The sequence below is a fragment of the Chionomys nivalis genome, chromosome 21, assembly GCF_950005125.1.
Source record: "Chionomys nivalis chromosome 21, mChiNiv1.1, whole genome shotgun sequence".
Lineage (NCBI taxonomy): Eukaryota > Metazoa > Chordata > Mammalia > Rodentia > Cricetidae > Chionomys > Chionomys nivalis.
In genome coordinates this window covers 31792660-31815781 of record NC_080106.1, presented here as the reverse complement: position 1 = coordinate 31815781, position 23122 = coordinate 31792660, and the positions used below count along the sequence as shown (strand labels likewise).

The window sequence follows — 23122 nt, the reverse complement described above, 5'->3', positions numbered from 1 at the left end:
ATCAAGGAAGGCTTCCTGGAGGAAGTACAGCTGGAGTCACCTTTAAGAGGTCCCGCAAGTTGTTTGGTCACAGAGCTGAGCAGAGGGCATCAAGGACTTTTGGTGCAAGAAGATTAAGGACAATCTGGAGAAAGGCAGAATGCTCCCGGGACAGACAAGCAGAGAAAAAATCTCTATGCCCTGGGGCTGCTTGGCGGGGGCCCCTCGAAGGCAGCAAAGTGACTCAGACATAGAAGGAGTTCATAGCTGCAGCATGAGCCTCCACGTTAACCCTCATCTGTCTGGAACAGAAAACCTACAACCCAAGCGCCAGGCTTTAACCCTTACTCGGGCAGTCCGTGCACACCAGGACCAAGGGCTTTAGCCATGCCTATGAGATCGCTGAACAGCCATGCCCCCACCTCCCCATGGAATCTGGTTAAAAGGGCTTTGGTCCTGATGTTCAGTGGTTAACGTGCTCGAAGGGTACAAAATACCACTGAGTGGCCACCAGCTGCCCAGTGACAGAATAGTCCCTTAAGAACTGGTGTCTCTTCTGGGTCAAAAGCGAACTGAACAGAGAGGCCTCGGCTCCGCGGACCTGCTCTCCTGTTGAGCCCAATCCCCACTCCAAACGTCTTTATCTCGTCTTTGTCACGGGAATATGTGTCATCTTCCCAGTCTCTGGCAGCAAGAAAACGCTATTGAAAGAAAATAAATAATAAAATAAAAAGAAGAAGAAGAAAAAACACTGCGATTCTAGTGCCGCCCCAACAGCTTGGGGAAGCAAGCCCTGGGCGTCTCCTCGAGGGCTCTGCGCTACACCCCACACTCTTTGGGGTGAAAGCCGCGGGCGGTGCCCCGGGGTCCAGGGAGCCCGGCGATCGCACCCCGGGTTCCCAAGTCTTCAGTCCAAGAGCAGCGCGCGGAGCTCCGCGGAGCCTGACGCCTAGAGCGGCGGGCCCGGGGTTGGGAGCGAACCCGCGGCGTCGCACCGAGTGGCAGCCTGCTGCGTCCAGGTCCTCGCGGGCCACCAGCCGGGAGCGGGACAGGCTCCCGTGCAGCCGGGAGAGCCGCCCCTCCAGGAAGCGCCCGCCTCGCGCCCGCTTCCCGCCCACATCCTCCCTCGACAGGAGGGAGGAGCCCGTGCCGCAACCGCGGCCCGAGGAGGGCCGGCCCCAGCCCAGGCGAGCGCACGAGTGGGCACGGCCGCGCGGGCAGCTCCCTGAACCTGTCCCGCGTCGCCGCCCGGCCGACAGCACAGCGCGCGGGGATGCCCCGGCGGCCCGGAGCACGCTGAGGCTGCGGGACACGGGGTGAGTGGGGCCCGTGGCGGGCGCGGCGAGGGTGGGCCGGGTATTGCGCGCTCCCAAGTTCGGCCTGGGGCTCCGAGGGGAGCGGGTTCTGCCGGAGGGACTCCGACGTCCGTGGTCGCCGCCCCCCGCAGCACGCCCGGGTGACTCAGCTACCACCCGGCCACGCGGGGGCGCTCGTCTGCGGGGGGTCGGTGGCTGAGTGGCCTCAGGGACACTGGCTAGCTGTTTGTGTGTGTGTGGGGGGAACACTGTCTTCCTTCGTTAGATGTCTAGAGAGCGTCCGGGGGATGGCGCCCCATTACCACCAGCACAACGGCAGGAGGCAAGCGGGCCGCGAGACTCTAGAAGGGGGCACCCCTTGACCCCACCCTGACCCCAACCCGGCCCTGCTCAGATGGGCCCTAGGGCCGACTGCCTAGGCTCCAGCCGGTGAGAAAAGATGGGGAATAGTGCCGGGCAGCTTTCCAGAAGTCGGAGTGTGTTTGCAAACTAGTTTTTGCGCAAAAGCTGTCTGGCACCTGTGTGTTTCAAGGGTTGGAGGAGGAAGCGTGAAGCCCTTCTTCCTTCCTTCCCATCCCTGCAGCGATGCTCCTGGGAAAAATAAAAGAAACTAACAAACACTCCTCTTTCCTTTTCCTTCCCTCCCCTCCCCTCCCCTCCCCTCCCGAATCCTCACCCTACCTTTGGTAGGCAAGCTAGTCTTTGGATAAGGGGCTACCTCAAAAGGGGGCGGGAAGTGCCCAAGGTCACAGGTGCCATAGCAGTCCGGACTTGGTGGCCCTTCGAAGGGTCTGCCTTGCGCTTTGATTCTTCCTGCCCCGTGCTATTCTGGGGAAGTGGCAAAGGTATAAAGGTCTGAGGATTAGCCCAGCAGCCCTTTGTTTTGTCTGACCATAGATCTCCATCATGTCGGGGTGTGGGGCTGTCACCCAGAGGTGGGAAGGGGTGTTATTCTGCCCTTTGAGGCATCTACAGCTTCTGTGGTTGGTAGGTAGCAAAGTTGCCAGGCAGGGTTCCAGCTGAGAAGCCCCTAGTCCAGGGCCAGGGTCCTGCCTTCCCGCCTGAGGAATGTTGGATCCCTCTGCCCTTTTCCAGGTTGCTGAGGCAATAGCATAACTTTCAGAATACAGCTTCCTCACCTTGGAGAGCATGACCTGAGAGGGGACTTGGTGTGGGCTCGGCAAAGCGGAAGGGCTTGGTCATCCTGCCATCTTGACAGGGCAGCTGGAGAGGGTAACCATCCAGACATATACTGTCCAGGAGAGACATGTAAGGTCTCCAGTGCTTGAGGGTTGAGCCAGGGCCAGAGGTGCCTCCTGGCTCCTAGTCCTGTGTTCTCTGACCTCTGGTCACCTGGCGGCAACTCCCCTGGTGAGCTCAAGAACACCGCTCTCTGAATTGGAAGAGAGTCCTTCTCCCACAGGAAGAGATGTATTTTGATTGTCATTTCTGGTGGCCTATGAACAGCTCCCCTCGGGGAGCTGTGAAAGACCTGGCCTTGAACACCTTGTTGTGACCGGAAGTGGGATGGTGGCTTCAACTGTGCACCTCCAGTTCATCTCCAGGGCCACTTGGAAACTGACTAGGCACCAACACGAAGGAGTGAATTTGTTGCCACCTGGCAGGGGGCCCAGTGAGCTCTGTCTGGGGCTGTCCCGAGACGGTGATCCAGCCTGCCGGAGTGGGAGGGCTCATCAGATGCATTTCTGCGTGGAAAAACCAGGACAAAGACTCTGGGTGCTCGAGTGCTCCTGGCCTCTGGTGCTTCCTGCCTTCATGCCTTGACACACATACACCTTCAGGCCTGGGTGTTTTTCCATCTGTGAGAGGTGGTAATAGCAGCCCATTTGCAGAGCTGTAGGGGGCTAGGGCCAGGAAATGGCACAGGTGTTCTTACAAGTGGGGAACTCTTGCTGAGGGTCTCTGATTATATTTCAAGCCCTCCCCCAACAGTACTACATGAAGAAGAGGGTCAAAGTGGAGCCTCAGTTTCTCTATCTGTATAATGGTGAGGTGTGCACCCTCTGTTCCCTTTTCTTTCCAGATAATTGTGCATTTTCCTTAAAGAGAGTTATGAGGATCGATTTAGATGACAGGGGTGCTGTGTGCCAGCACTGTGACTGGTGCGGGAGGCACTTGGGAACTGCTGTCATCCCCATTGTTCTCGGGAACATTAACACACTTGATTCACATAACTGCACTCAGGATCCCTTCTGGGATTTGGGGGGCGCTTAACCACCTCTCTATGCAGAGATGAGTCCTGAAGTCCAGACATTGGCCCTTCCAGGCTGTTCTGGGAGCAGAGGCCTGGGTAAGAAGGTTTCGCCCTTCCAACGTGTCTTCACACGTGGCCCATTCCATGTGGGTTCCCCGCTTCCCACCTGGAACTGGCCTCACTGGGCTCTGAGGCCTGAACAGAAGACAGAAAGGCACTCTCTGGTAATTGCACTCCTATCAAGAGAGAGAGAGAGAGAGAGCGAGCATCTTGGCCTGCTGAGAAGCTCCTAGCGATTCCTGCCTTCCGCAGGAAGTATCTTACCCCTCCCCTTCCCGACAGGCTGGGGCTACAGAGGCAGGAGCAGAACACCTCTAGAAAACAGACATCCCCCGTTTGCAGCCAGCACATGGCTTCAGAAAGGTCAGTGTGGGCTCTGTAGAAGCAGGAGGCTGGGTCACCCTGCCATCCAGACAAGGCAGCTGGAGACGGAGACTATCCAATCATGTTCCATCCCTTGCCATCCAGGAGAGACAATTTAAGGTTCCCAGTGCTTGAAGACTGAACCAGGACTAGGGGTGCCTTCCGTGTTCCTTGACCCCCTTTGCCTCCCGAATCCAACTTCTGTGGAGGTCAAGGAGACTCCTGTTCGGTGTGTCACCTGCAGCCACACTGTTGTCCCTTGGAATCTGAGAGGAAGAGACAGGAGGGAGAAGGCACGTATATCCCTGTCCCTTTACCTTATTTTGTTTTCGCCAGGGTGTTTGTCCTTTGTCTGTGCATCAGCTCCTTCCCTTCCCTTCCTCCAGTGAGTGCTGCGCCTTCATACTCGAACAGTGCCTGCAACAGAGTCGGTGCCCAGGAAAATGCCCTGTGAGGAGTGGGAGTCTACCCTTCGTCCCAAATGAGGCCCTGAGTGTTAGGTGACAACCTGGAAGGATTGTGAGCTTGCCGCTCTTGAGTCCCTGGAGGGACACGGGTTTCACGGTCCTGTGTGCCAGGGATTTGATGTGGAGGAGGGGGTGTGGAAAGGTGTTTGTCAGAACAGGGCAGGGTTTCCTGGCACAGAAAGCTGGGAATTGTGGGTAGCCACTGGTACTGCTTGCTGCCATTGCCTGCCCAGTAGTGGACTGAGGAATGCTGGGAAGTGGCCCCCAGTCCCCACTTACCCTAGACCGTTTCTTAATCTCTCTGGCCTCAGTTCATTCATCAGCTTACTTGCTCCCCCCTTCCTTCCTATAACTGATTGGCTCATTGACCATTTATTTGTATTGCTGAGCCTCAAGCATGCTCAGTCAACTGTCCTACCACTGAATTCTAGCCCCAGCCCCTGACCTCAGTTTCTTTATCTAAGAAATGGGCTACGTAAGAGCAGACACACTCTCTCTCCTGCACACAGTTAGCTGTTCAGCTTCTTAGCAGATGTGTCCCAGGCAGCTCCTCTGGGTCAGGGAGTACCCTATGTCAGTGGTGTTATTGTGGTCAAGTCAGGCTTTGCCCTTTGGGCTGGAGAATTTAGGAAAGACAGAGGGCATCTGTAGCCACACCCTCAAGACTCAAAGGAGACTTGGCCATACTTCACTTCACGAGAAACAGATGCAGAGGGGAGATTCACACTAAATCAGGCAGTGGCTAGTTGCCCGTGACACCCCCCCCCCCGTGGGTGTGAGCACCATAGTGGGGGGCCAAAGGTCGAGCCCAATCTCAAAGTGAAGCTCTCCATTAGTTAAGGTTCTGCCTCTGACCAGACTTACTCCTGAGATCCCCTAAGTGCCCAGGGCACTCAGCAGCTTAGAGAACTCTGTGTCCATCCATCCCACAGCTTCCAGAGAGGCAGGAAAGAGGCATGGTACCCAAGCTGACTTTGTAGATGGATGATGTGCAGAGACCTAGAAGGGAAGTGTAGTAAGAGAGGGGCCTGCTAGGAAAGGTTACAGCGGTTTGCTACCTAATGACCACTTGGCCAGCCCCTGTAGTAACACCGGGAAAACCCTACTTGGCTGAACTGCACGTGGAACCTGCGGGTGGGCTGACGAGGGCCTCCCCAAGAGCTGGAGTTTAGGTGAGACTTAGTTAGCCTCCTTCCCAGGATGGCCTGGCCCGGTATAGGGCCCCAGGAGAGCATCAGAGCCAACCCCTGCCGCAGCCCTCGCCTGACTCTACATCTATATTTATCCCTGTAATGGCCCGGTTGCCTGGCAGAGTGTGCTGTCTTTTAAGCACAGCACTCGGTGCCATAGCTGAAGTAGAAAGTGGTTTGTGTGCAGAGCTTCCCAACCCTGACGCCTTACCCAGAATGAGAGCCAGTCTACTCCTGGGGCTCCATGCCACTTGGCAGGAGCCACACCGCCACACTGCACAAGAAGGGCCCCTGAGAGTAGGACTCTTGGCTCTGAACCTCTCTGTCCCCAACAGGCAGGGATGTGATGGTGGTGGAACTGAGGTCGGGGTTCTTATACAGCTGGAAGGTGAGAGACGCTCTTAGCCCAAAGTGTCAAAGGACTTATTTATTACTCTAAAATCCCAGAGTTCAGCTAGGTGTGATGGATGACACACACCTTTGAGCTCAGCTCTCAGGAGACGGAGGCACGGTGGATCTCTGGAGTTCCAGGCCAGCATGGTCTCCATACATCCAGTTAGACCAGCCAGAGTTGCACAGTGAGACACTTTCTCAAAAGACCAAAAGTGGGGCTAGAGAGATGGCTCAGCAGCTAAGAGCACCTGTCGCTCTTACAGAAGACTTGGGTTCAGTTCCCAGCAGCTCAGAGCCATCCTTAATTGTAGTTCTATGGGATCTGATATATTTATTTGACCCCTGTGGATACACACACACACACACATTGTGCAGGCAAAACATCCATATACATAAATAAATAAGAAAAAGAAATTCCAGGCCCAAGAACGTTGTGAATCTATGATCCTGGGCTTCTGTAAGTCCTTTTTCCTCTCCCAATCATGTTCTTTGATTTGTTCAGCCCCCGTTCTATACATGTCAGTGCTGGGAACAGCAGAGATGAAAACAAGGCTGCATATGGTGGCATATACCAGGATTCCCATCTCTCAAGAGACTGGAATAAACGGATTGCCAAAAGTTTACAGCCAGCCTTGTCTACACAGCAAGACCCACGGCAAAACTCTAAAACAGAGAAGAAAATGGTATCATTGGCTGCTCAAGCCAGTGGTTTCAATTTGGTGATATTGGACTGGTTCTCCTTAGTGACCGGGAGAGCAGCGAGGCCGTGAGGAGGGGTGTGTGGGTTACCGTGTCACCTCCCCTACCCCACCCCTGCTTAAACATTGTAGTGTACGTTCATAGTCATCCCGGTTTATATAGCAAGGCTCTGTCTCAAAACCAAGAGGGCTGAGTGTGTGGCGTGGTGTCCACGCACAGGGCCCTCAGTTCAGCCCCCAGAAACTCAAAAGAGAAAGAGAATCACCCCCAACATAGAATACCATGACCAGAGCTGTGTGTCTGGGATAACAGCAGCTGGGTCCAGAAATGGGAGCAGCTGCTGTGGGCATCCTCATGTGTGTCTTTTGGTGAACGCTCGTGTCGGAAGTTAGCTTGCAGGCCATGGGAAATATTTCTCTTGAATGGTTTGCATAAAACACCACTGCCTCCGGCAAACAGTAAGAGTTCTGGTCACTCCACAGTCTTGCCAAGCTGTGGTGTATCAGCTTTCTACAAGTTTGACCATCCTAAGGATTGTGAAGGGCCTGGTGCGCAGTGATGTCGCTTTTGGCTTTACTGAGCTGAATGTGAAAAATAAAAGGAGTCAAGTGGAGAAGGAGAAAGTGTATTCCAGGCAGCTGGACTGCAGGTGCAATATTAGAGATACACAAGACAGTGTCCTTGGAGCGTATGTGGTGAAGAGCACAGAATAGCCCTGGGGACGAGGGAGAGGACCACGGGAACCCTACCTCGGGGACTAGGTGTTGTCCTGAGAGGGGAAGGGAGCCTCTGAGAGACTTTTATCATTGTGATTCAGAGCTCTCAGTGTGTCCTGGCATTTCTGTGAGTAAGAAAGCAGATGCAGGGGTCTGGGGAGATGGCTCAGCCAATACAGTGTTTACATGGCAAGCACCAGGACCGTAGTTCCTAGAAACCATGTAACAGTAACACCAGCTGGGAAGCCAGATAGGTGAATCCATCCCTGGGGCTCAAGGGCAGCCAGCCTAGTCTTACTTGGGACATTCCAGGCCAATAAGAAACCCTGATGAGCCCAGTGGTGGTGGTGCATGCCTTTAATCCCAGCACTTAGGAGGCAGAAGCAGGGAAATATCTGTGAGTTCGAGGCCAACCTGGGCTACATAGTGAGTTGCAGGATAGCCAGAGCTGTTACACAGAAAAACCCTCTCTTTAAAAACAAACAAACAAATCAGAAACCTAAGGAATGACATCCGAGGTTGTCTTCTCACCTCTGTATACATGCATGCACATGCACACACATGCACATGCACACACATGCACATCCACGCACATGCGCATCCACGCACATGCACATCCACACACATGCATACACATGCACATGAGAGAAGGAGCAGATACAAAAGTAGACTACAGGCTTGTTCAGGGTCCTGTCAGTCTGGAAGGAGGAGCCTTTCTGAGACCCAGAGGATGGTATAAAGAGCGTGTATCAGCCTGGGAGCCAGAAAGCAAGAACCTCTGCTGACAGTGGGTGTGGGCCCATGGTCACAAGGCCTTGAGCAGGGGTGTCTGAAAGGTAAAGCTCACAGTGCCCTCAAAGTGGGATTGGGCCTTGTTGGGACTGTTCTTTATTACATGTTTATCTCTCTTGGGGTGGTCATGCCCACCTTCCCCTTCCCTCCCGGCTGTCAGGTGACCTGGAGCTCCCACGTGTGAGAAGTCAGAGCCCCAAACTGGCAGCCTGTCTTCTGCTCCTCAGAGCTCAAGGTTGCTTGGATAGCTTACTGTCACTGTGAACTTGGCTGGGCTGTGGGGACCAGTTGTTTGGCCAAATACCAGTCTAGATGTTTCTGTGAAGTTATGTTTAAGATGCGATTAACATTTAAATCAGGCTTGGGGCAAAGCCGATTATCCTCATGCATGGGCTCCATCCAGTTGATAGACGGCCTCAGCCAGAGACTGAACTTCCTACAAGATGTGTTCTTAGACCTCAAGACCACAACATAGGAAAACCCTTCTTGTTTCCAGCCCATGCTGCCCTCCAAACTTCAAGTTTACCCCCCTCATTGTCCTATGAACAGATTCTTTAAAAAAACAAAACAAAACACTTCTTAAAGATTTATTTTTACTTTATGTGCACCATTTTGCCTGCATGTATGTCCTGCGAGACGGTTAGAAGCTCTGGAACTGGAGTTACAGACAGGTATGAGCTGCAGTGTGGGTGCTGGGAACTGAACCTGGGTCTACTTAAAAGAACAACCATGCTCTTAGCCATTGAGCCATCTCTCCAGCCCCCAGTCCTCTGCAACAGATTCCTTAAAACCAGCCACTAGCATCTCAGTTTCTTTGTAAAGTTCTGATGATGTCTTTTCTCTCTGTGTTCCCGGACTTTGTCATCTGGTCAGTGGGGTGACAATGCCCTTCAAGACCCATCCCAAACCTCCTGAGAGCCTTGAGGCCGTAGCAGCCGTCAGGGACAGTGGGTAAGGGTTGACTGACGGGTTAGTTGAGGGTTCTAGTTAGCAGAGAATTACTATCTAACCAGGCATGGTAGGGCTTATATGGAAACCCAGTGTCATGTCCGCTTAACTAGGCTACAAGCAGACCAAACTAGAGCCATCCCCAAGGTGTGGTATCAGCCTCAGGTGTCTGCCTCCTTGCTCCCATCATGGCTGCAGGTGGGCAGCTTCAAGCTTCCTCTGGGGAGCGTGTTAGAAACCGCATCTGCCTGCCAAACCCATGGTTTGTGTGTACTTGGCCTCCTCCGCCTTGCCTGCAGGGCTTGTTCGTACACGGGTTGTTTGGTGCCTCCCTAGGGCTTCTGATGGAGCAGGTCTGGGTGGGGCTAGATGGTAAACTTCTGGTACTTTCTGGGAACCATGCATGGAGCAGGAAAGCCCCAAACTTAAAGCTGCACTCCTTCGAAGATGGTGTCCATTCAGATCCTGTGATTTCTGGGACATTTGGGGTCTCAAGACCAGAGTTGACTGGAGACCTCTAGGACTGTCCCCACGTCCCAGTCCTGTTATCTACTTCCTGGCCCCCACCCTCCACCCTTGGCCTAACTGTCATGGTGTGCTGTGCCCAAAGCCGAAAAAGATAATAGGGGACTATGTGTCTCAGCAAGTTTTAGTCCCTTGCCCTCTTTGTTTGGTCACACGTTCCCCTGTTTTTCAGTCTGCTGTCTCCACCCCAGAGATTAAGAACCACTGGTAATAGCAAGTTTGCTTTATCTTAATCCTCACAGTGCCCGGGAACATACTTTATTGCCTTCTTTTTTACAGAGGGCAAACTGAGAGAGAGAGAAGTAATATGCCTGAGGTCTCACAGCAGAGAAATGGCAGAGGCAGTGGACATTACATCCTGAGTCTGTGCATTTAACCACCACTGATACTGGCCAGAGGGCCAAGCATCTATGCGACTGCCACCAGCAAGACTTAGTAATGCTTTGCTCCTTATAGTTGGTATTGAAAACAGAATTTTTTTTCATCTTCCAAATATCAGTTTGGACACACCATTGTATGGAGGTCAGAGGACACCCTCAGGTGATGATCCTCCCTTCTGCCTTGCGGGAGGCAAGGCCTTTCTGTTGTCTGCCACTGAAGACACCGGGCTAGCTGGCCTGTGAGCTGCTGGAAATACTCCAGGCTCTGCCCACCATCTCACCACGGAAACCCTGGCCTTACAGTCAGCGCTGCCACCCCTGACTTCACGTGGGCTCTGGTGATTGGAACTCAAACCCTCATGCTTGTGGTGTGAGCCCTTAACCCACTGAGCCATCTCCCCAGCCTCGGGCATGCTGTTTTGACAGTACCTAATCTTCCTACTTGGAGTCCTTATTGGTAGTCCCACGGGCCTCCTGTCCCTAGAGTGGCCACAACTGAGAGTCTTGGGGCTGAGCTGCTGCTGCTGGGCCACTTTAGATCTGCCTTTGCCCACTTTCCACTCTTATCTCTCTCTGTCTGGGTCCTCAGAGCCTCCTGCAACCCATCATCTCCTGGGCCTCCTTCACTTGGTATCTCCTCTCACGACCACCTCAAGTTGGGGACCTACCCATCTGGCTCAGCTCCAGAGTTCCCTCAACTTGATCAAGCTCCTACACCCAGAGTCAATAGGCCTTGGCTTCATCTATCCCTTGCTCCTTCTTGAGCCTCAGCTTCCTCCCTGTTATGTAGGACCCTTGCTTCTCTTTCTAATCTTTCAGAGGGTTATGAGAAGTGGCTTTCACTCTTTAGCGATGCAAACGAGCAGCCTGCAGCTGGGTCCCTGGCTCCTCATGCATTTAATGCATTTGCTGGGTATTCACAATCTGCAGCTCTGCATTCCTGCTGGAGCGGGAGTCAGTGTAGGCCCCCCTCCTTGAGAACTATCATTACAGAAGGATTGTGGTGGAGTATGTGAAACAGTTGTAGTGATCCGAAGGAAACGGAATGGAGTAGACACAGATCACACCGGCTCTGAGAATGTTGACAACTGGGACCCTTCACGAGCTGAGAAGCAGTTCCGGGAAATGGGACAGCAAGTGCCAAAGGGTCCAGTGCAGGCGAAAGGTGGGCAGGTTTGAAGTCAGAAGGGAAGCCTGGGAAGCTTAGCAGAGAACCGGGGAGGATGGCGTGAAAAGGCTCAACTGAGCCCGGCTCCCTCAGCCTGGGGTGGCGAGGGAGTTGTGTGATTTGGAAGGGGAAGACATTAACAGATTCTGTGGCAGCGTTTGACTCCCATGACTAAAGAGTCCCTCTGTCAGGGTAGGGCAGAGCTGCATGGACTAGGCATTGCTGAGCAGGAGACTTTGCAGCTTGCCTGGCCATGGCAGGGGAAGTGGAGGAATGGGGCTGATGCTGGCTGCAGGTGGGACGAGGCTGCCCCATGGGACATGGGAGAGGGGGGCAGGGAGTCGCCAGCCATGAATTACCAGAGTTCTCGTCAAAGCCATAATACTCTAGGTGTGTAGCTTAGTTTTTTTTTTTAATTTTTTTTTAATTATTTATTTGTTTATTATGTATACAACATTCCTTCCATGTATGCTTGCAGGCCAGAAGAGGGCACCAGATCTCATTACAGATGGCTGTGAGCCACCATGTGGTTGCTGGGAATTGAACTCAGGACCTCAGGAAGAGCAGTCAGTGCTCTTAACCTCTGAGCCATCTCTCCAGCCCTGTGTAGCTTAGTTTTAATGTCTTCAAAGTCCATTCTTCTATCAAGAGCAAGACGCCTGGTCCTGGTGGCAGTGACTACGATTCTGTATCATTCTTTCTGTTTAAATAGGCTCTCGCTGTATAGCCCAGTCTGAACTTGAACTCGCAATCCTCTTGCTCCTACTCCTGAGTGCTGTGCCACCACTACCTGCTCTTCAGCCTTGTTCCCGCAACCCTAGGACATACAAGGAATGTTTGTTGAATGAATGTGTGACCAGCAACAGGTCATTTCCAAGTCATTTCTGTTTGCCTCAGTTAGCTCATCCGTAAACAGGTTTTGCATCCCTGACTCCAAGCTCTTTGCCAGGGGCCTGCGCCCACCTGTGCCAGGTGTCAGGCTCAACCTTGGAATAGGTTCTCACTGCCCGTGCCCCCTCTTCCAGCCCCAAACCCCAAATTACCTGCAGATGGTGCTGTCCTGGAGCTTTTCCATCTTGCCCAATGCACACACAGACCCAACCCCCCCTTAATGACACCTTGCTGCCTTCTGCTGAGGGAGGGGAGGGGGCTGGCCCAACCAGGCTGTGGTTTCTTTTTCCATTGCGTCAGGCCTCAGGGTCCGGATCCCTGCCCCGCTGAGGCACTGGCACCAACGGCTACTCTGATCCCCTGCCTGTCCCAACCTCAGACACCATGTGCTCCCCGTTTCGGGGATCCAGGAGCTTCCTGCCAGAGGGTGAGTTGGAGATGGGAGCCCTGCCCCCGGTTTGGGATGAGCTCACTTCCCTGCCCACCATTCATAGAGCTCTGTTTTTCTTCAGTTGGAGCTGGAGCTGACCGAGGTGGAGTTGTAGTGGGCTTCCCTGGACCAGGCCCTCCTGGCTATGCCCTCAGTTAGAGATGGGATGTTAGTGCTGTAACAAAGGCAAGATTGTGGGTACGTGGCCAGGTCCGTGACTATCATGAGGGTGTGTCCTCAGAGTGGTCACGTGAGCATACAAATACCTTTGTATTTGTCCGTTTGAGCGTGTGCGTGCGTGTGTATGTGTGTGTTGCATACATGTGAGCTCATGTACGCTGCACCAGAAAGTGTGTCTGACCCATTCTAGGTAGGAACAGAACTCTGGGCTGTAGGGGTCCATGCCTGGGATACATGAAATCCATTACAGAGGAGCCAATGTTGCAAATAGGAGGTGGGTGAAGACCACATGTCGGTGATGGGGGTGGGGGAAGACTACGAGAGTGTGGGTAGGGTAATGCCGGAGGAGCTGAGGACCTAGGTTCTGTGTCCTTGATAAAATGGGGAGTGGGGCCAGCTAATGGGCACAGTCTTGGTATTCCTCCATTCCTCCTACTTGGGAGACTGAGGCAGGGAATGGCTGGGTAACTTACTGAGACCAATGTCTCAATATGTATTTATTTGTTTGTTTTATTTGTTGTGTGTGTGTGTGTGTGTGTGTGTGTTTTTTTTAGACAAGGTTTCTCTGTGTAGCCTTGGCTGTCTTGGCACTCGCTCTTGGCACTCGGTCTCTGACCAGAGGGACCTCAGAGGTCTGTCTGCCTCTGCTTCCTGAGTCTGTCTCAAAATTATAAAAAATATGTTAAAAGAAAAAGGTGGGCAAAGACTGGGGATATAGTGCAGTAAAGCACTTAGCTTGCATATATGGAACCCCAGTTTCAAACTCCTATCACTACAAAATATATGCATACATACATACATACATACATACATATACACACATAAAACAAGCTTGTCCCTGGCTTGCCTGCTCTTGGTCCCAACCTCCCTGGTCTCATGGGCTCCCAGCCTGTTCCCACTTCGCCCTACTATGCCCCTCTGAGAAGGCCCAGCACTGTCTTGGGCTTAGGGAAATGGTCTCACAAACAGCCTCCGCTGCTTCCTGGATGGTGGCCCTGGTGGTGCCTGATTGGCTTCCACTTCCTGTTCTTCCATTTCCTGTCTGTAAAGTAGGGTGATGATCCTGCCCATGCCCACCCCAGGCAGAACAGGGGCCGTGTGGACACCTTTGATGCCCACTGGCCTGCTAAGGCTATGCTCTCCATCCCCAGCCTCTGGCTTACACCACAAGCATGGCTCCTCAGCCATTTCTGCAGAAACTGATTTTTCCTGACAAGAATAAATCCTGCCAGCAAATTGCAGAGCTGTCCTGCTGCTTCGAGAAGTGCAACTGTAATGAGGGTCTAGGGACAGCTGTAGAAGGGGGGTGCTGAGGACTGGCTCCTTCACTCTCCACATCCCCTCCCTGCCAGGAGGTCCTGTGTGCAGTGTCCCAAAGGAAGTCGGCATTGGGGAGGGGCTGTGGGCAGCATCTGCTGCTCCTTAACAAGACAGTCAGCTGTCTCAGACAAAGTGAGCGTTTGAGAAGACCAGAGGACAAATACGTCGGTACCCATAACACCAGCATGCAACAAACAGAAACAAGGAGTATAAATTCAAGGATAGCCTGGGCTACATAGTGAGATCCTACCTCAAAAGGAGAAGTGAGGCTGATGGCGCAGTGGGTGAAGTTACCGCTGGGCCTAACAACCTCCGTTCACCCCTGGGCTTCTCTGCTTTCAGGGAGGAGGGGACTGGTTTACAAGTTGTTCTCTGACCCCCATGTACCTAAGGATGCACACCCACCCATACCCCGCACAATAAACAAACGAATAGATACAAAAATTTTAAAGGTCTGGGAGACGGCCCATGTGCACGCGTGAGGACCACAGTTCAGTTCCCCAATAACCGTACAGAAGGCAGGCCTGATGATGTGACACAGAATCCCAGTGCTTAGGGGGCAGAGCAGGCAGAGCCCTGCAACTAGTTGGCCAGCCAGTGTAGCCAGATAGCCAGTGAGTTCCAGCCTCAATAAGAGACCCTGTCTCAAAAACTCAGGGAGGTGGCTAAGTAGGTAAGGGTGCTTGTCCTGTAAGCGTGTGGCTCCGAGGACTTGAGATTGAGGACCCAGTGTCTGTGTTAAAAGATCAGGCATGACTGTGGGTGCCTATAACCCCAACTCTGAGGTGCAGAGAGAGTTAGAATCACAGAGCTCACTGGCTATCCAGCCTAGCCGAAAAGGTAAACTTGTTCAGCAAGAGACTTTATCCCAAGGGAGTAAGACAGAGTGTTAGAGGAAGACACCTGGCATCTTGTTCTGGCCTCTGCCTGTGTGGCCATGGTACACACACCTCGCGTTCACGCATGCAGCACACACAGCAAAGTGGACAGGCAAGTGATGCACACACAAAGGGCAAAAAAGATTACGCCAACCCTGCTTCTGAAGTCCAGCTACCCATAGGGACCTAGGCTTATACAGACCCTGTCCTACACCCTCGCTGTGTTTCAGCTAGACCAGACTGGGGGGCTCCGTAGGAGCTCTAGCCCCAGAGTTGACCAGAACTAGAACGTGCGCCCCAGGTTGCTGGCAGGTCTTGGAGTGAGGTCCATACTCAACAAACATAGAGGAAATACATGGGCCTCGGTTTCCTTCCCTGGAAAATGGCATAGTACTACTATGTACTCCACAAGACTGAGGTATGAAGCAGTGGGGACCCACCATGCTCTTAAGGCGCAGGGGCATAAGCCCCCTCCTGGGGGAGATGCAGGTCAGTAACTGATTGAGCAGTGAGGGGACCGAATATCAGTGAAGCCCTTTGAGGTGTTTGGGAACTAGGGTTATAGCCGTGTTAATGTGCTTGTGTTTGTGAGCTAGACTCTGCCCCTGGGAATCTCAAAGAACCAAGTAAGACAGTGTGTTGGCAGATAGGAAATAGGTCCAGAGAACTTTAGGCTCATCTACAGGGCCAGTGACAAAGGGGTCCTACAACTCCCTTACCCTGTGGAGATAGTCCCTCCACTCCCTTGTCTTCGGAGGGAAACAGGGCCACTGACAGTTGGCAGTATACACTGCTCAGCTGCATTGGTCAAGGATGCCTGGGAGTGTCAGTTTTGTGCTGAATCAGCTCGAGCAGGACCAGGGTTGTGTAGGAGGATGTGTTTGTTTACTTATTTGGGCACTCACCCTTCATATATGCTCTGAAGCCTTCTGTATTCTAGTCATGAGCTTGGGCTAGGGGTTTGGGAGGAATGCAGCGAACAAGGTCCAGTTTTGAGTTAAGTTACCAGAAGCTCACTTCCTAGTGGCCAGAGCAACAGGGAAAACCCAAGCCATCATATACTCCACTGATGCTAACCCATGCGTTGCTCAGGAGAAGCCCAGGTTTTCTGGCACAATGCATGGAGGATACCCGTGTCTGCTATGATGTCCTGTGATCTTACATGGGCAACACGGGTCCGTGCATATCTCATGGGTAAGGACAAACTAAGGCAGAGAACAGGTACCAAGGCAAGCCATACACCTCTCGGAGACTCCTCATTCCTTCCGGGTGGGTGTTTTGCATTCTCTCTCCAACAAGCCTTTGCCGGTGTCTTACACACACATCACCTGCCATCTCACCACCTAGTTCTTTGTTTTAGTTTGAAACGGAGGCTTGCCCTGTAACCCAGGCTAGCCCTGCCTGAACTCAAGAACCTCTGCCTCAGCTTCCTGCATGCAGGGATTACAGGCTTGTCCCCGTGTCCCCAGTCTATACCCTCTTGAAGGGCAAGTGCTGAGGTCTCCTGGTGATGGGGTAGAACATGAAGAGTATCCGTCCTCTCCTGATGTTTACTCTTCTTCTCCAGACTGCCAAGAACTGCTGCTGCTGCCGCCACCAACCCCCATGGCCTACATTCCAGATGGGGGTGCCCCCGCCCCAGGGGCCATCCCCTTGGGCTCTCAGTGCTGTGTGTGCAAAGTGGAGCTGTCAGTGAGTGGCCAGAACCTGCTGGACCGGGACGTCACCTCCAAGTCTGACCCCTTCTGTGTCCTCTTTACCGAGGACAACGGCAGGTGGATGGAGGTGAGGCCAGCCGCGGTGTCTGTGATGGGCAAGGGCTGGCTGGGCAGCAGAGGGGCACCTCCTGGATCCAGGGAATGCTGGGGTCCCGCCCTTAGGGCAGACGCTGGGGATGGAAGACCACTTAGGGAACCGTCACTTTTCACAATTAAACTTTAAGTGTACTTAAAATATTACTTAAGCCAGGTGTGGCGGTACACACCTGTAATTCCAACACTGAAGCGGGAGGACTGCAAGTTCCAGGTCAGTCAGGCTACATAATAAGTAAGTTTCAGTCTCAAAAAACCTAAATATTTTTCTGGCTGGGTGTGGTAATGTGGGGGCACACGCCTTTAGTACCAATACAAGCAGGGACAGGTGGGTCTCTGTGCGTTTCAGGCCAGCCAAGGCTACATAATAAGACCTTGTCTCAAAAAAAAAAATCCCCACATATATATAGATATAGATTTATAGCTAGACTTCTGTCTAAATTATCACCCACAGATATATAATTATCATATTTATTATATCCTAATAGTTTATATGGCTATAGTTAGGAAAACTTTTATAGTTCTGTACGGACTTGCTTTCTGCAAGGAACCTTCCTCATTTGTTTCTAACAATCACCCTCTTGGCTAGAAGCAAAGAGAAATAAGTTGTTCAAACTTGAGCTCCGGAGATGGACTCATGCCCAGCAATGCTACTCCCTGCTGTGCAATCTCAGGTGAACCCCTGTCCCTTTCTGGTCCTGTCTCTTTATTGAAATAGGGCTTTTCTCTTTCCCTTACCTACAGTGACTAGCTTCAGCAAGGGGGCCTTTTGGGCTGGAAGTCTATGGCCTGAGGGTTAGGAAAGGCTGTGGTTTAGGAAGGTTACGGAGAAATTTGAACTGCTAACATACTAGCTTTGATTGTCATTTGTCAGATTTAGATTAACTCGAGGAAGACAATCTGGAGGACTGTAGACCTGCCTGCCAAGGAGAATCCCTAATCCCAGCCCAGTGTCTCCTCTTCCATATCATTCTGCATGCATGCATAGTTCCAAGCATATATAGTAGCGTTTTGTTTTGGGTAGCAGAAGCTAACATAGAACTCCTGGCCCTTCCTCTTCCTCCTGAGTGCTGGGATGGCAGGTGTGTGGCCACACTGAGTTCCTGTTTGAGCTGAATGAGTGATTGGCACTCACTGAACATGCTTCGGTTTCTGGGCCTCACAGACATTGGCTTCTTGTAATGAAAAATGCTTCTTTTAAAAGAGTTGGGATTGCTGGCCAATTTACAGAGGGAGGCAGCGGGGCTTGGAGTATGCAGGGTTCCTGTATTATCTGGTGTGTTGGTGGCATAGCCAACAGAGGGAGGTGTGACACCTGGTCAGCCCGGGGGTCAGGGTAGTCCAGGCCTGCAGGTTCTAATCCCCTCTGAGATGTCTCCAGAACCCGCCCCACATGCTTCTCAGGGAGTGGTGTCTCCCCAACTCAAGACACCCCCAATCTCTACTACCCCCAGATTGTCCACACAGGCTAAAAATAGTCTTAGTCAAGGCCTCTTCCGATCCCTGCTGCTCTTGCCCTTGGAAGCCTGGGTGGAAGGAAAAACCAACATAGCCCGGGTCTCAAAATAGACTCACTCAGGCTCTGCTGCGTGTGTTCTGAGGCCAGGAGGTGATTCCTGCCCAAACTACCATGTACCCACAGTGCCCAGCCATGGCCCTCCAAGGCTTTGGTGTCCAAAGGAGGTAGGCATGCTAGACTGGACAAATCCAGAATTTTGTTCAAGACACGAACTGAAGCCCTTGACCCGACCTCCCTCTGTGATCTGCTTCCTCTCTTAGCACGCATGTACAGTGTACAGTGTGACTTTTTTTTTCCCAAAGTAAAACATAGGAAAGCCACATAGTCAAAGGCCTTTGTTTTACAGAGGTAGAAGCAGGTCCAGATGGGGACAGGGATTTGTGCTCTGTCACTTACCCAGTCGGGGCTGTGGCCTGAGCTCTTACCCTTGTCCCTGGGAATGGAAAGGCTCTGTAGAGTCAAGAGAGAGGTTCCTGGAATCAAGACTGGGCTCGGATCTTGCACCTGCCTCCCTTGAACTTAGCATCTCAGAGATTTGGTGTTCTCATTTGTGAGCTGGGGCTCATGGGCTGTGAGCGCTGGCTGGAGGTGATCCATAGGAAGATTGACAGGCGCTAGCTAGAGAGGGAACCTGGCCGCCATGCCTCTGCCTCCCGTTACCATGTCTCCCCGCCAGTATGACAGAACAGAGACGGCCATCAACAACCTCAATCCAGCCTTCTCCAAGAAGTTCGTGCTGGACTACCACTTCGAGGAGGTGCAGAAACTCAAGTTCGCCCTGTTTGACCAGGACAAGTCCAGCGCGCAGTTGGACGAGCATGATTTCCTGGGTCAGTTCTCCTGCAGCCTTGGCACGGTGAGCCTGGGGCTCCCAAGTGGAGTGGGGTACACACAGGCCTCGGAGTCAACCTCTGCCCTTGGGGTCGGACATCCCTTAAGACAGAATTTCCCATGCTCTCCTTTCCTTAACCAATCCTCCTGGCAGACTCCCCATCTACCATGCAGACACCCCAGGAGCCAACAGGCCCCAAAGTGGTGTAGCTCAGTGAATTTGGGCTGGGCAGAAAGCTTCCACGGAAGGAGTAACCAAACCCAGTGCCTGCCACCTGCAACCATAGAGAAGAGGGGGCAGTGTGATGCATGGTCACCACAGTCCTGTTGTTGACCCATCCCCAAGAGCCCCTGCTGCCTCCCTGAACTCTCCTCCCTGTCTCTCCCATTCCAGATTGTCTCCAGCAAGAAGATCACCAGGCCTCTGCTGCTGCTGAATGACAAGCCTGCAGGGAAGGGCTTGATCACGGTATCTGCCCCCCCCCCCGCCCCGCCCGCCCTTCACATCCCTTCTTTGTCTCTGCCACCCTCCCCCATCAATGGACTGCTTCTCCAGCAGATAATCACCAGCTTTGTTGGGAGTAAAAAGGCCCAACTTACAACTTAGCAACAGGTCTCTTAGCAACGGGTTTCTGGCTCTGCAGATGATGCGCTGGGGGCTGTCTGGCTAGGAGACTGTCAGAAGGCCCTATATGATGATGCGGCTCAGGGCCAGGGGTCTCTTTATCATTGGGAGGAGGGGTGTCCAGAGCCCTCACAGTATCCCCACCAATACTAGTCCCTGAAGCTCCCCCCTACCCCCAGGGAGCATTTCACAGGCTCCTGATGCATATAACACGGTCTCTCAGTGATTCTAGCAACTGCAATGGTTCCCCCTACACCTTGCAGTGATTCCAGCTATGGGCAGGCTCTTCCTGTGGATGGTCTCCTCTGTACTCAGAGGCCTAGAAGGCAGGGCAAACCCCATCTCATAGATGAGGGAAATGAAGCCCAAGAGAAGCAAGAGTTCCTCAAGCGAGATTTCCTTATCCGGCCTGTGATGTGCTGCCAAAAGCAGCTCATACTTCTGTGTGCGCTTGGGCCCCTCACTCCCACCCATGGCTCCCTACTGCCTGTGGAGTCTTTCCTTCAAGCTATGCGAATCCTCAGTCCCTGCTTTGCTTCCCCGCCTCAATAATTTCTCCTTTCCTCAAGTTCAGGCTAAGCTAAATCCATAACATGTCTCAAAAGTCCCCAAGATGGTTCCCAGGTTGTTGTTGCAGCCTGGAAGGCACCCCCTCCCCAGCCCTGGCCATCCCCCCCAGAGCTCACAGTCAGCTCTCAGGGAAGCTTCCTTGCACTCAGATGCCAGCAGGGAGACCCCACTCAGTGTTTGTCCAGGATGCCTGTATCCCCATGCTAGGCCTGGGTTCCTTCCTCTGGGAGATGGGATGATAGGCCCCATCCTATAATCTAGGTGAAGAACAGGGAGGCAGAAAGGGCCCCAGGGCCTTGGTCTGTCGAGCAGGGGTGGTCAGTCTCAAGCAAGACTGTTCTCAGGTAAGCCCGTCTTAGAGGCAGGACTGTGAGTCCGTCGGTGGGGAGAGGCCACTGTGGACTTTTGCAGTTGTGCTGAGGTCTGAGGGCTGTAGCTATGGAGACGACGTGAATAGATGATGATTAGTGTACATCCCCCATCCTCCCCGGACCTCAGTGTACTCAGCTGTGTGTAGCTCTCAGGTTGGAGACCAAGCTCGAGGCCTGTGTTCCCTGAGGAGGGCTGTGCTCCCTGGTGCGGAGCCTCTCCCCTTTGTTCGTGACCACCACCCCTGACTAGTCCCCATATTATCTGCCCCTCTCCTGAGCCAAGGGATTCACTCTCTGAGTCTTCATAACCAGTCTGATTGTTACCCCATTTTCCAGAAAATGGAAACCAAGGTGTAGAAGTCAAGAGGCTGGTCCAGGCTCACCTAGTGCTCACGCTCGCTCCCCTCTGCCCTATACTTAGTCCTGCAGAGATGGGTCCTGGCAGGGTGCAGAAGGGGAGGAGCAGACCCCACTCTCACAGCCCCAACCTTTCAGATTGCAGCCCAGGAACTGTCAGACAACCGCGTCATCACGCTGAGCCTGGCCGGCAGGAAGCTGGATAAGAAGGTAAGCCAGGCAGGGAGGCCTTCCAGCAACAGAAATTCTCCCACCGTAGGACAGCGCACTGCCATTGGGAAGGAGGAGAGTTGTGACTGGACACCCTCTCGTTGTGGCCCCCTTTTCACACTCCCCGACTCCACTGTGACCTTCCAGGGTCCAGATTCTTGCCCTTCCCCCTCCTCTCCTTAGGCCACATGGTTAGACCAGACTCTTTTGCTTTCCTCAGCTTTATGAATTTTCTCCTTTTCCAGTGCTGAGGATGGGACCCAGGACCTCACATCTGCTAGCCCTGGGTACCCAGGTTAAACCACGCCCCCCCCTCCCATCTCAGGCCCTTCATGGTCTCTTCTCTCCACCTGAGACCCTCTTCTGTGAACATTGCCCTGGTGCCCCTCCTGTATCCCAACTGTCCTTCTATAGCCCCCTCCTTGAGCCCTCTTGGGGACAGACGTGACAGTGGCCTCAGTGACCTGTCTCCCGGATGCACACTGTTGTCCTGTACATTCTTACTCGATTCACTCTGTCCCCTCCACTCCTATGTAACTTCTTCAGAGTGCCATTCTTTTTAACTTACATGAATGGATTTCTAGATGCCTTCATGCCCTTTGGTTACAGGCATCGTGGGTTTATTTATTACATTTAGAGGGGTCCACAGAGCTATGGAACACACGGTCCGAGAACAGCTTGCAGAGTGAGCTCTCCTCCGTCCACCATGTGAATTCTAGTCATCAGGCTTGATGGCAAGCGCCCTTTGCTAAACCGTGACACTGGCCTGCCCTGTAGTTTTAAGGCTGTGGTCTCTAATGTCCTTGTGCCTGGCCTTATGACAGGCATGGCCTTCTTGGAGCCCTGTGCTGCTGTAACTTCTCCACCTAAGGCGTGGTGTCTCTAGAACACAGAACCCTTGCCTCGCGGTGGGGGTTTCTCGTTTTTCAGGTGGTAGCACCAGGCCTCTGGCTGAACCCCAGAGAGGTTGGGGGAAGAGAAGGGACAGACTGGCTACACTCCAGCCCCCCTGAATCTGCTAGGGCCATTCCTCTCACACATGTCCTGCTTCCCCCCCCCCCCCCAGGACCTCTTTGGGAAGTCAGACCCGTTTCTTGAATTTTACAAGCCAGGGGATGATGGCAAATGGATGCTAGTCCATAGGACCGAGGTAGGTAAAAGGAGCCGTTGGGAGTGGGGTGGGGGCATTCCAAGACTTTTTGATTCATCAAGCTGACAGTAGGGGTCGGCCTGTACTGCCCCAGCCACGTAGATCCCACCAAAAGGGCCACAGGAACATTGGCTTCCAAAGTTGGAAGCATGGCTAAGGGTTTGCGCATCTTTTCACATCCGTCTCTAGTGGGCGCTAATGAGTCTGTGCGCGTTCTGCTCCTCCCTGCCTCCCAGGTGATCAAGTACACTCTGGACCCTGTGTGGAAGCCATTCACTGTGCCATTGGTGTCCTTGTGTGATGGGGACATGGAGAAGCCCATCCAGGTTAGTGACTCTGGGGCCGTGTTCCTGCTAGCCCCACTTTCTGTTCCACCCCAGCGAGGCTCCTGGTATACATATTGAAACTGGGAAGAGCCCCTTTTTATGAGAAGGTAGGGGCCCTAGGGTCAAGGCCTGGATCTGCCTCACCCTCAGGACTTGGGCAGGATCCCCACCCCCAAGAGCCCTGCTATGTAAGGACTGCAGAGTTGCTGGATAGCATTGCAGAGGGTCCTGGCCTGGCCAGAGGAGGAACAGATGCCAGGTGGGTAGAGTAACCAGCACAGCCTTCATCCTCGGGTAACTTCAACCTGCTTTCCCGGCAACCCTGGAAAGTTTTCCTGTAGGAGGCAGCTCAGGAAACCCAGAGAGACCAGACGGCAGGAGGGAATGCCCACACAATAGACATGAGGTTTGCTCGGGTGGGAGCAGGCTGAGAGCACACCCT

The 23122-nt window shown here is 53.1% G+C and overlaps 1 protein-coding gene across 4 annotated transcripts in view; it reads left to right on the top strand.

Moving 5' to 3' along the window:
* The first annotated feature begins 1122 nt into the window (after positions 1–1122).
* Positions 1123–23122, top strand: part of Cpne2 (copine 2) — a 37749-nt gene continuing 15749 nt past the window's right edge. For 2 of the 4 annotated variants that reach the window (XM_057753959.1, XM_057753955.1), the window contains exons 1-7: positions 1123–1295; positions 16478–16695; positions 18917–19096; positions 19466–19540; positions 21133–21204; positions 22271–22354; positions 22591–22680. In XM_057753959.1, the coding sequence (XP_057609942.1) occupies positions 16516–16695; positions 18917–19096; positions 19466–19540; positions 21133–21204; positions 22271–22354; positions 22591–22680 (681 nt within the window). In that variant the 5' untranslated portion in view covers positions 1123–1295; positions 16478–16515. Of the gene's footprint in view, positions 1296–3852; positions 3934–12411; positions 12530–12614; positions 12731–16477; positions 16696–18916; positions 19097–19465; positions 19541–21132; positions 21205–22270; positions 22355–22590; positions 22681–23122 lie in introns of those variants that run through there. The other 2 variants (XM_057753958.1, XM_057753957.1) reach the window with 2 other exon arrangements.